Source organism: Topomyia yanbarensis, chromosome 3 (assembly GCF_030247195.1).
Source record: "Topomyia yanbarensis strain Yona2022 chromosome 3, ASM3024719v1, whole genome shotgun sequence".
Taxonomy (NCBI): Eukaryota; Metazoa; Arthropoda; class Insecta; order Diptera; family Culicidae; genus Topomyia; species Topomyia yanbarensis.
The window spans coordinates 10,437,500-10,450,745 of NC_080672.1; the positions used below are offsets into that span (position 1 = coordinate 10,437,500).

Genomic DNA, 13,246 nt, shown 5'->3' on the forward strand with positions numbered 1-13,246 from the left:
TGTGCACCTGTTGGAATCGCACCACTCTAGAAATTTATTGAATTTGCATGGTTTCATCTTTGTTTCCATTTATCAATAGTACAAGTACACTGAAGTCTTTAATCAACATTTCATTTGCTGGCGAATGACCTAAAAAGGTTAAAGCCACAAATAAACAAAAAAAATCATTTCCAGGGTACTCGGGAGCGTGGCCAAATATATAGCAATATTTTGTAACAAAATCAACCGGATTACATATACTGAGCTGGATCGTGAAAAAATAGTTACACATATAAATTATTGTGCTTTTGATTTCGACGTTTAACAAGCGTCGTTACTGTAACAGCGCAAGAATACTTCACTTACATCTTGTCGCACCAAAATTGCCATAAAACTAATACTGCTAAATGAAATTAAGACAACGAAGATAAACAGGAACACAAACCGGGCCATTCTTCGTGTTAGGTGGAAATTCATACTTTTTCCACCAATTACGACGAACTATGATAGATAATATTCGGAATGCATAAAAAAACACTGATAACTAGTAATCATTGCAGTTTATTTCGCAATTTAGCTTTAGCGAACGATTCACTTCGCAATAAATTATTATATGACATATTAAGGTACCAAACAATTCGTTATGGTTATGGCTGTGAATACAATGAACACAATGCTAATTCGTGAAACTTAAACAAAATCGCTAACTAATACTGTGGACAATAAAAAAAATATTCCGAAATAAAAGATGCCTTCACTTCAGCACATTTTTAACTAATAAACGTCTTCATTTTCACCGGTACAACATTCTTCTTAACATGTAACATCGTATTCCAATAATTAATCTGCTAATGAATCACCCTAAAACATCTGAATAACTGCACTGGCGACAAATATAGGCTAGTTTTTTTTTTCTGCACAATAAAATACCAGGAGACTTCCTAAATGCTATCGGGGATTATGTGAAAACAGTTTTAAGATTGTGATGAGAATCGAGATCGATAACGCACGATGATGTGCTAACTTAATCTACTTTCAGAGTATTAGCTCTATAACACAACTAGCTTAATTTGATTCATAATTTTTTGGTGTGGTTTCCTACTAAGTCGGTGGAGAATAGTAGCAAAAAAAGGATTGTACTACTGTTCAATGGAATGAATAAAATATCATTGCAATCCTACATGCATCGCTCCTGTAAATCTGTCACTGAACATGCTATTTTGTCCAAATCAAGTGTAAAATATGAGATTCAGGAAGCTTTATAATTCGACAAGTTTAGGGATAAATGCGTACGATGTTCCAGAGCTCTAATACTCGTGCTGCATTGAGTTGATGTTCGGCGGGTTGCTATCGATGAGAGATATCGAAAGCGAACGTGACATCCGATGAGTTTTAAGAAACTGTTCTCGTATTTCCAACGAAGAAGTCAGTTCTGCTTCGTCCATCTCCGCATTTCGAAGTAACTGAAGCGATGGCACTACTTCAGAAAGAGCAGAATTAAAACTCAGAATAATTTCATTGCTGACAGCCGAACATTCTACTTGAGGTTTATTGCCGGTCGCGGTGGATAATTTGGCTTGATAGGAAGAGTTTGGTCTTGGTCCTTCGATAAGCGGGACATTCTCTTTGATAACGCTTGTTCCTTGATTTTCCAGCATTCGAATCAAATGGGACTCAAACGGTTTGACTAGATTTGCGCTGTTTGAACACTGGTTTTGCTGTTGATTAGACTCTCTAAGAATGCTGCGTATCGGTCGTTTTGGTTTTCGCTTTGGTGAATCATTCTCCTTTTCGGGTGTCTTTACAGTGGAGGACACCTGATCGTCTTGCTCGAGATTTTCCTTGTTTCTGCTGGACCCTGGCGACGAGTTGGAATGAGAACGTTCATTTTTTGACCGCTTCTGGCGATTTTCAGACTGGGACCGACTGGACGATGGTGTGGATTCATAGGTCCGAGATTCGGACAGATGTTGCAGTGAATACCAGTTGATGAGCCAATTGTTACAACTGTAACAAATATACTTTTCCTCGTTGTCACCGCGTTCGGCCTACAAGGTATGAAAAAAATTAAACATAGATCCCAACAACAAAGTAAAATCATTAACTTCTTCATTGTGGCAGTACATCCCAACTAAAACACAATTCAATGTTGAACGAAATCTAAAATCGTTTGGCGCACAAAATTCCAACAGGTATACTGAAAGTACACATACAGGAACCCCTTGAAACCATACGCAATAAAGGATATCAAACGAAAAGCACAAGCGAAAGAAACATCTGTTCGCATTTTATTACATTCTCTCTTTTCTCCCTACACCCTCATACCGTTATAGGTGTCATTGTCACATCTTTCGTCGCCTACTTCCTCAAGGAACCACATGCTGAAGCAGATGAGCTAAAATAATAGTTTATAGATCTGCCCATAAAGAAGGGACTATGGATATGTAATATGCTCTGCGTTCAAGCTTTATTAAATTTTGCAAAGACACTTGTGTTGTCAAATAACGCATTCTTTGCTTATCGATTTTGTTTTACAATCGAATTATTAGAGATGATCAATTTCTTGGGACTTCGATCGAAACATACCGGGGCGGGTCCAAACAAAAAAAAATGTCAACATATAGAGAATAAATTCTAGAAAATGCAAAACGACCCCAAAACTCATCAGTAATCAAAAATAGTAATTTCGTTCGACTTCCTTAATGCTGACAGTTTATCAAGGCAAATCTAATCGAAAAAGCACCACGCAGCAAGGATAAAAATCGATCCCCTCTGCGCAAACAAACCTCTACATTTTATCACATTAAAAAACACAACCAATTAGCGTGAAGCCACTCACCCGAAAGTTGTACTTCTGGTAGATGACCTCCCGTATGTTGGGTCCGTTCCGGGGTTCGAAAATATTCAGCGACAGATTGGTATAGATACCACATATCAGACAGACGTTGGTCTTTTTTGCCAAGCCCTGGAAACCTCCAGTAGACCCACACTCTCCACCGTCTCCACCAGCAGCGGTTCCAGCATCGCCAGATGCGGATGTGGTACTCATCTCGGTTTCCTCTTAGTCGATAGTGAGTAAACTGGTATGACCTGCTGAAGAAACAGGACACTCAAGGTTAGTTAGCTCTTCGTATAATTCGATTATATTCGACCAGATCCTTCAGGGGAAACAAAAAATCAATTTTTGCGTCGCTTAGACTGAAAAAACAAAATTCTACCTGTAGTAAACCGAATTTTCACGTGTGCACTCACAATTTTCGAAAAACTATTATCCAGCAATATCTTAACGATTACCAATCGACACAAAACAGGAGATTCCAACTATTTTTTCGATTTTTCGAGGAAAGCTCGTGCAATCGCTCGAAACACCAGCAGATGTTTTTACGCATTCGATATGAATGGTGATTTTAATAAAGAAGTTGTCGTGACGAACTGTCATAATTTATTCGAGGAGTAATAAAATGATAGGGTGACTAGTCAAGCTTCGGAAAAGCTGTCAAAATCACCTCTGGAAATCGAGTAGTATTGATAACATTCTGCAATTCTCGACAAACATATGATTACGGCCTAAAAGCCAACTGTCAAAATCTACTTTTAATGGAATTTCCGGACAAACCGTTACTAGCTGAACACAGTTCACAACAGTTTATGAAAGTGAAAACTTTTCTCTTTCGTTTACTACCAACATCTGTGATTGGCATGTAACGGTTTGTGCGGAATTTCCATTCAAAGTGGATTTTGACAGTTGGCTTTTAGGCCGTAATCATATGTTGGTCGAGAATTGATGAAAAGACCGTGTACGATGTATACAGTATTCACGCACGCATTTCCGACTTGCACTTTGCTATCCAGACAAGAAAAAAAAACGAACGAACATATTCGAACATTTTGATGGAGATATAACATTTTGCATCTACATTTAAGATAACTTCGATCACGAATTTTAGTACAGAAATTTGTGCCGGATTTTGATCATGGAAATTTTTTTGCCGTAATTTCATCACATCGTCTATTTTGAACTTAATAAAAACTTTTTTCGTCGAAAACAATTCACGTTGAACTGATTCGTGCCGGATTACTTGTTTGGAGATTTCCCAAAATCCTCCTCGAAGATTTTCTAAAGACTTTTCGCGGTTGAGTGTACACTTCGGGAAATTGATTTTTTAAGCAGGATTTAATTCTCCATGCATCTCAAATGGGTCATGGGAGTTTCGTTTTCCGCAACGGAAGAAAATCTACCCAAAAAATCAAGGCTCTCGGAGTGCAAATAATCGCAGAGAACGCAACGGATTTTAAAAATTTTACACACAAAAAATCCAGCTAGAACCCAGTCACCGTGGCAAGCAGAAAGTTAGCAAGAGTTAAGCAAAGGGAAATTGATGCTGGCAGAGTTTCTGCGAGCATTTTGCGCGATTTGTGCGAGAATTATGACAAAGAATTCGCTCAAATGCAACAACCGTTTCTGACAAAAGCGGTTAAACCAACCGATGCTGCTCATTTTTATCCAGAATCCAGCCAGAAATGTACGGCCAAGATCTCGCTACGCTTCCTGCCACATCTTTGTCAGATGTTTTGCTCGATTCGTGCTAAATTCTACCAGGTAGGAATTGCCAGGATCTTTTCACATTTTATGTCCGAGTTATGCCAGAGTTTTGCTCGGTTCCTGTCAAAATTTGCCAAAAAACGCGAGCGAAACCGAGTTCGCCCTAGTTCAACTAACCCGACAGGATACGCGCAGAAATCTGACAAGGCTGCCTAACCAAGACTGACAGAAATCTAGCAGAGCGGTCTCCTCCAGGAAATTTGATGACTGGGAAACAATACAATATGAATCGTTTCCGCTGGGGAAAATGGAGTTTGGGAACCGTTATTTTTTTATGTACACTTTTTCCGTCACGGAAAACGGAGTCCACCTCCCATTTCAAATGCATAGGGAACAACGTTATCGAATTCCCTAATTCCATATCAACATTTGAATAGGGCTAATAAGATTTGTAAACAAACATTTGTTTTGCTGATTTCTCTTAATTTGCTATAATTTCAACGCAAAAGACATTTGAAATCGATTCTACAAAGGGTACAGATGTTGATTCATGTGTATCTTTCATGAAATTCAACTCGGCAGCGGAATAATGAGCGAAATAAGTTTGTTTACAAAAATCTCATTAGCCCTTTTGAAGAATTGATATTGAATTGCACAGTAGTGTTTTCGAGGGGCAAGCACTAAATCTTCAATACGACTCATTGCTTAAAGTTGTACTCAATTAATTACTAAAAGTCGTACTCAATTAATTTACATTAAGTGCCGCCAATATTTAAGAAGTATACACTCAAAAAAAGTAAACGTTATGCCTATTGGTTTTACACATAGATTTTTGCAATTAACGGAGGCATATATACACTTTTTGCTGGCATTGTCGCTCTCCCCTCCTTAGACTTCTTTATTGACCGTTTGAATGTATCCACAAACCGCTCAGATTGACCGTTGTGGGTGAAACGGCGCTGTTGTGAGATGCTCGATACCACTATCCGTACAGTAGGATTGAAATTGTGCACTGGTGAACTGTGAGCCGTTGTCGCTCACTAGTGTCTCTGGCATTCCCAAGCGTGCGAACAGTTCTCTGATGATTTTGATTGTAGCGGCTGTAGTGATGCTGCGAGTCTGCACAATCTCAGGCCACTTCGAAAAAGAATCCACGACGACCAAGTAGTATTCCCCGTCGATCGGTCCAGCATAGTCAAGATATACACGCTGCCACGGTTTTGTTGATTTAGGCCAAGACAAAGGCGCTGACTTCGATGGTGTTTTCGCAGCCATCGCACATTGAAGGCAGGATTAAACATAATCAACAATGTCGTTATCGAGAGTTGGCCAATAAACATAAGACATGGTAATCACCTTTATTCGCTGGATTTCAGGGTGGCCACGATGAAGCTGCTGAAGACTGTGCTTGCGATGGGGCGAAGGAATAACAAGTCGATCGCCAAATAGTATGCAGCCTTGTACCAACGTTGCTTGTACCGTGGTAAGTGACTCACGTCGTGCATAAAACCGCTTGAGCTCTGCATCAATAACGGTCTCAGGCCAACCGTCAATCAGGTATCGATAAACTTCTTTGGTGATAGGATCGGACTGTGTAAACTGTACGATTCTAAAACTCAGCGGGAGAACGGTTAGTGTATCTTGTGTAACTGACCTTAAGTCATTCTTCAAAGAGACCGAAGCAATCACGTAATCTTCCTCAGGTCTGACGTGCTGGTTGATCAGACGGGAAAGTATGTCAGCATTGCCGAATTTCGCTGTCGGGACGTACTCGATGGTGAACTCATAAAGCAATAGCGTAAGAGCAAAACGTTGTAACCGGTTCGATGTGTAAACTCTTCGAACCGAAAATACTCAGCAGCAGCTCGTGATCAGTCTGAAGATGAAAGCGACGACCAAATATTTTGTGAAATTTAGTCACTGCAAAAATTATTGCAAGTCCTTCACGATCGAGTTTTTCTCTGCTGCTGCGAGTGCTCTGGAGGCATGCTGTACCACCTTGAGAGTACCGTCCGGAAATTTGTGTGATAATGTTGCACCGACACCAACAGACGACGCATCTGCCGACACAACTATATCAAGCGCAGGGTTGTAGTGTGTCAACAGTAGATCGGATTTCAACACCTCTTTAAATTTGTTAAATGCCGCCTGGCATTTTTCCGTTCACTCAAATTTTGCATCCGCCTTGAGCAGCTCATCAAGAGGATACCGAAGGGTGCGCATACTAGGAACAAACTTGCCGTAATAATTTATTGCTTCTAGGAAAGAGCGAACACCGGAAACGTCAGTGGGCGGTGGCATTTCGTTGATGGCTTGAACCTTTGATGGATCCGGGCGAAGACCGTTGCGGTCAAGCAGATGACCTACATATTTAATTTGCGGCTGAGCGAATATGCACTTTTCGACACGAATGGTAAATCCAAAATCGCTGATCCTTTGAAACACTGCATGAAGGTTCCCCCAGTGATTTTCAGGATTTACACCACCAACGACGACGTCATCTAAATAACCACACGTATGAGGGAGGCCTGCCAGCATAGTATCGATAAGTTGCTGGAATGCTCCCAGTGCTGCTTTGACTCCCGGTGCCAGACGGTTGTATCGGTAAAGTCCCCGATGGGTGTTGATGGTTAACAATTTACGGCTGCTTTCGTCCACTTCTACCTGCAGAAATGCATCCGACAGGTCGATTCGGCTAAACACTGTGCAATTAACCAATTTGTTGAAAATTTCTTCCGGTAGCGGCAACGGATATTGATGCGGTTGCAGGGCATTGTTGAGACCGGTGGAATAGTCACCACAAATACGAATAGATCCGTTCGTTTTTCGGACGACAACGATGGGAGCTGCCCAATCCGAAAAGTCTACCGGTGTGATGATTTTTGCTCGTTCCAGTCGGTCGAGTTCGTTATCCACACTGCTATGTACAGCATAAGTCACTGGACGCTTTGCACGAAAAACTGGAGTTGCACCTGGGATCAGTTCCAATTTCACTTTTGTTTTCGTACACAACCCCAGCTCGTTCCTAAACACACTCGGGTATGCTGCTTTGAGTGACTGCAAAGTGACAGAAGGAACAGTGACGTTGTTGCAGTACGTGCTAATGGGCAGTGACCAGAGATCGAATGTATCCATCAAATCTATGCCAAGGAGGTTAAGTGGTTTTTCAACATCGTAAAACCAACGAAAAAAAAACGTTGGTAAAACTGACCGGTATGTTGTTTGCCATTGAACGAAATGTCTCAACTAAAATTAAACAAAAACTGCAAGCGGTCGCCTGACGCTGTTGCGGCTTGTTTGTTTGCCGGTACTGTTGGTGGTTTACCTATTTTCTCCCATAAACGTTTCGAAACGAAGCTTATGTCAGATCCCGTGTCCAAATGCAGACGCACATTCACACCGTTCAACATCACTGTAGCAAAACGGCGCTTTTTGACGACGGTATTAATTATGTTTCCATCCGGATCATAGCGAAACTCTTTGATATTGTTTGCTAGTGAATCGAGAATCATTTCAGGGTTTGGAGGGACCTGAATACTGATTGATGACATAACACTCCGAAAGAAATCTTGCTGCTGCTGCATTAACTGTTGTTGCTGCTGCTGCATGAATACGTTGCTGTTGCGTTAGCTGCTGAAAGAGCTGGTAGGATGCTTCGGCGGAAGACGAACTGGTACTTGAAGATTGCTGTGCTGATAGTGGACCGTTCAAAAATGGAGCCGAATGCCGCTGATGATTTTGCTGCATTCCTGGGTGTTGTCGGTTTACTCCTGGCGGTAGTGGACCGCCTGGCAAGCTGTTTCCCGGCTGATGCTGCTCCGGATTGAGGTTAGATTCCGCCATGCTTTCCGTTTACACGTGGGTGATAAATATTGGCTTTCGATCGCTAATTTTACTAAATTCTCGTCGCCACTGTTGTGGGCCGTGTTTGGAGGTGACCGATAGAGAAGATTACACGACCCATACGTTAAAACATATATACTTTATTAAAATATAACGCGGATAAAACATAGAGGTAAAATACGGGTGTTACTTATAGTATGGTATATCACTTTCTGACTCCTAACCGGATGCTGTTCGGTGCGTCAACTGAGTGACAGGTGGGCTGCCACCAGTGAGCCTAGCAATTCCTATTGAGTTGTAGGGATGTCCACGTTTCCAACACTACCTCCTCTAACATTATTTTCTTGGTAGAGTTTCCTAGTACCAAAAATTTCGTCAAAATTAGCTCTAATTATCATGGCTATGATGACTTCAAAGTCTCTCAGATGAGTTAAAATAGGTTCGTTCTGTTATACAAAAGCGCCAAGAAATACCAAAATCGTGATGACATTTTCAGCGTTTTTCACGTAACAGTGTGCCATTTTGCGTAAAATCAAAATATCGAAAAAAAAAATCCTACGTGCGTCGCCAACTATAGACATAAGGAATCAGAATGGCTCTATATGTCAAAAATTCCGGGAGATAGATTTCCGGCCGTGGACAACTTCCAAAAAAAATTGCATGGGAGAAAATGGTGCACAGTCACCATTTTGTGACGAAATTGCCCGAAAAAATTATTTTGTGTGATACTTATGTTATAAATCCCATTTAATTTTCAAGGAATCGTGAAACCGATCGACTAGATTCTAATGCATTTCAAATGAGAGCCGAATTTTTATTTTGTTAAACGGTAAAAAACTACACGAAAACTCAAATTCACCTACACTGTACCAAAACCGTAGCGTTAAATCGAATGATATTCTTGTTGACCTGGCCCTTTAACAATTGGCAGTTGTGTTTTGGATGACTGCCATTTGATTTTTGTTGCAATCAACTTTTCGTCTTTGTATGCAAACATCAAATGATAGGCATACAAAAGATAAAAGCAAAAGTTGTAAAATTCGAAATAGCAATCATTCTGTTTTGAAATGTGATCATTTATTTTTCAACAACTAAAACGTCACATTCGATCAGATAGTCTCATGTTTAATTTATATAGCAAATAAGAAAATCGAACTACTCCAAATATTTTTTCGAATGCATGTCATCAAAAAATTGAATGAAAGTTGCTCGAACAGCAAATCGATAGTTTTTTGGTTTTAGGTAGACCATCAGTTCAAAGGAATTTGTTTTTATATACTTCGTGATGAAATTGATGCAAACGAATATTATTTTAATTGGTTTATTTAAGAACTATTGGCTATTATAATAAACTTTTGAAAACATTTCTAAATAGTATCTAATAGCTGCTTTTCGGTGAGTTTGTATTTAAACAATTCCGCTTAAGTAGGACTCACATATTATCGCAGCCTAGATTTTACAAATTCGTATCCATAAACACAAATCAAATGCTTAAAACTTACTACCGTACTAAAAAAGATGGTTTTTGCATTCCAAATTTTGCTTAGTATAGTTGCCAATCATAATGAATCGAGTCGCGACACTGCACCTTGTAGCTTTAGCATAATTTATGTTACTGAATGAAGTCAGCTGCTGACTGGCCTTTAGCTATTCATTTGAATGCGATTCTATTACATTTATTAAAGTTAAATCCCATGCTACACTTAATTGGTGTCGGTTATTAATCAAATGTAAGATATATCTAACGCAATCAAACGAAATAAAATGGTAACAATTTTTTAAATAAGATTATAATGAATTTGAAACAAATTCAAAACTCCTTTTATAATTTCCTCTATTTTTACGTTTGACAGATGGGTTCTTTTCAAATGTTTGGCTAGATATGGTATACAAATACAACATTTCCATATCAACTTTTGAATAGGGCTAATAAGATATGTAAACAAACTTTTGTTTTGCTGATTTCTCTTATTTTGTTATAATTTCAACACAGAAAACATTTGAAATTGATTCTACCAAGGGTAAATATGTTGATTCAAGTGTATTTTTCATGAAATTCAACTCGGCAGCGGAGTAATGAGCGAAAGAAGTTTGTTTACAAAAATCTCATTAGCCCTTTTGAAGAATTAATATTGATTTTTAGTTCAAATCTGTTTAAATAGTAAATAGTCTGAGGTGATAACCGGTTCCGTTGCTCCCTTCAGTATAGTTCGTTTGTTCTCCTCTTAGGATATTACGGAAAGAAGTTACGGAAGTTTGCGGCATCCGATTTGCTCTATTTTATTGAAATGCGTGGTAATAGAAGAATCCTGATGGACGGCTTTGAACAAAGAGAAACAATATTGATCACAATATATACGCGAACGGAGGTCTTAGTGGAATGTACGTAATGTTTCAAAGGTTTTCTTCCATTTAACTCCACTATTAAACATAGTGGCATTAAATGGAAGAAAACCTTTGAAACATTAATATTGATCAATGATACTCCATATAATTATCACAGATCCTAGCTGTCGAAATCGTACAAGGATATATCTTCACATTCAACGAGAATTTAAAAAGATGCTACCCGTAGGATGCATCCAGTCAGTCGAGATTTAGCGTAGTTTGGATTTACTTCATTTCCAACCAAGTATTTTTTTTGAAAATTACTCTTGGTAATAAGAGACGGCAATTCATAGGTACACCTAAAACTATATGGCTGTGCGATGATGTCGTATTTGATACCATCGTATATAAGAAAAACATCCGTCTTTTCAAGCTTAAATAAATCCAGGACATTGTCGTTTGGAAGTTGATTAATATATAGGAACTCAACGGTTTGTTACTTTTTATGTAAAAATGGACAAATTGATACGAGCCGCTGATATTTGAAAATTGCTGTTCGATTGGATCAATACTACGTTTTAGTCACATTCGTTTCGGAGAACCTACTACGCCAAGCTCTTTGAATAGAGGAAATATGCTAGCGGAGCATGTCTGCTTCCATTCACGAAAATAGATACAAAGTTGGCCACATCTAGCGAGTCATAGCTGTAGGTATAATTTGTCCACTGGTCTACCAACTTCTTCGGCCAGGGTTTCATTGGTTTCGAATTCATCGGAGCTTTTCAAAGTCAAGAACTTATATGTCGTGGTGCAGGAGACGCCAGTTGCTAAAAGTTTATTCAAAATTGTCTCCACGGGAATGCGCTGTTTTCAAATATCCAATCAAATCTTGTTTGGAAATCCGGACGTCTTGTATAGTGTGTAATTTTACTAAATTTTGGATTGTCTTTGAACATTATTAGTTTATTGTTCGAGGGACATGTGCAATTTCTTTTTCTCACTATTATCACCGAACATGCCATGATCTTTTACTTTGTTGGCACACGAACATCAGGACCACATTGAGCTATGCGGAGGCATGGGAACTATACTTCTTAAATCCCTCTCCTCGCGACAGTGATTCGGAATATATTGGGTTAAATATATATGGCATATGGCACGTTCCGTATGTAGCGGCGCGGTCATCGGGATAGAACCAAATCCGATCGCATATCGGTTCCTCATGTGGCATGTGGCATATCCTGCAACTCCCGAATGTGCAAAAATTCAGTGTATTGATTGCGGGACTGACACCGCCTTGAAAACATGAATCGAGCAGGCCCGTGAAAATTTTCCAGACTTTTGGGTTGCCACACGTAACTACTCGTTGTGGAAGCCATATACCTCCGTAATATTTCGGAACCAGTAGTTCCCAATGATATCCATTGTGCTCTTACTGGGATATCAAAACTTAATGGCCATTTCGGCGTCACAATTGATGTAGGCACCAATTAACAGAGAGTTGGGATCCGATGAACGCTGTCATATTCTAAAATGATTAACCAGATCGTTAAACTGACCGTGTACAAACCTTTGCCAAACATTTTACCTCTTGTCTTTTTGACACCTTATCCAATACTTCGTTCGCCTCGTCTTTCACAGTTGTTTGCTTTTTGCAGTTCCAAGACCGTCGCGGATGATTTCCTGTATGCTCTCAAGACCTCCATGCCAGTGATATTGTCCGAAAATGGGCACAAATAAATCGTTTGAACTGGATGTATTTTTCCAGTAAACACTATTAACAATATTTGTTATTTTTCTTGACCTGAAAAACAGTTTTCACTACCAGGTTATCGTTAACACTAATAAAATTACAAATATTTTTTTGCTCTCTTGAACGGATGTGGTTTTAGTAAATGCTGTTACTAGTAAAGAGAAAAAAACTAAGAAAAACTTCTCCCAATCGCATTGCGCGCATCAAATGATTGTCATTTGGTTCAGCCCGAGCACTGAAAACAGATGAAATACGAATGATGAACTGCTGTGATTTGGAATGATGATTATCAACGCCATCGTTTACTTTTTCGAGTGCAATCAATTCCTTTACAGTTAAGTTTATCATTTGAAAATCGACAACCTGTTCATTCCAATTCAAATATGAAGTCATTCGATCTTGAATTCACTATTTTTTGAATGATTGCCATTCGAAATCGTCAACATCGAGTTTTTAGGCCGTTCATATGATAAATCATACGCTATATTGCAATCATACAATACAGAAAATGTCAATAAATTCCGTGTAAAGCGCGATTCAGACGATACATCAGCTTCCGTTAACGGAACGTCACCGTTCCGTCAGGATAAGTTAAATACTTTTCTCTTGCGTCCGTTCACACATGCCGTACGTCAAAACGTTCCGTGCCGTTGATGTTGTGTGTGAATGCCTCCATTTAACTGCATGTAACTTATCCTGACGGAACGGTGACGTTCCGTTGACGTTGACGGAAGCTGATGTATCGTCTGAATCGTCCTTAAAACTTCATGAATAGTACTCACTGGTGTAATGTTGCCTTA

The 13,246-nt window shown here is 39.4% G+C and overlaps 2 protein-coding genes across 5 annotated transcripts; both read right to left on the reverse strand.

Annotated features, from left to right (window-relative positions):
* Positions 1 to 524: 524 nt before the first annotated feature.
* On the reverse strand, positions 525 to 3,376 carry LOC131691031 (protein phyllopod). 4 transcript variants are annotated; one of them, XM_058977170.1, is made up of 3 exons: positions 3,232 to 3,376; positions 2,819 to 3,072; positions 525 to 2,027 (listed from the first exon to the last, which is right to left on the reverse strand). In XM_058977170.1, the coding sequence occupies exons 2-3, from the start codon at positions 3,026 to 3,028 to the stop codon at positions 1,287 to 1,289; spliced, it is 951 nt and encodes a 316-aa protein (XP_058833153.1). In that variant the 5' UTR covers positions 3,029 to 3,072; positions 3,232 to 3,376; the 3' UTR covers positions 525 to 1,286. The 4 variants fall into 4 exon arrangements, with proteins under 4 accessions (XP_058833153.1, XP_058833152.1, XP_058833150.1 ...); XM_058977169.1 differs by having other exon boundaries at positions 2,819 to 3,069; positions 3,198 to 3,376; XM_058977167.1 differs by having other exon boundaries at positions 3,198 to 3,376.
* A 3,309-nt stretch (positions 3,377 to 6,685) lies between these two features.
* LOC131693604 (uncharacterized protein K02A2.6-like) lies at positions 6,686 to 8,365 on the reverse strand. The gene is made up of 3 exons (XM_058981538.1): positions 8,077 to 8,365; positions 7,848 to 8,015; positions 6,686 to 7,662 (listed from the first exon to the last, which is right to left on the reverse strand). The coding sequence occupies exons 1-3, from the start codon at positions 8,363 to 8,365 to the stop codon at positions 6,686 to 6,688; spliced, it is 1,434 nt and encodes a 477-aa protein (XP_058837521.1).
* Between the last annotated feature and the right edge of the window lie 4,881 nt (positions 8,366 to 13,246).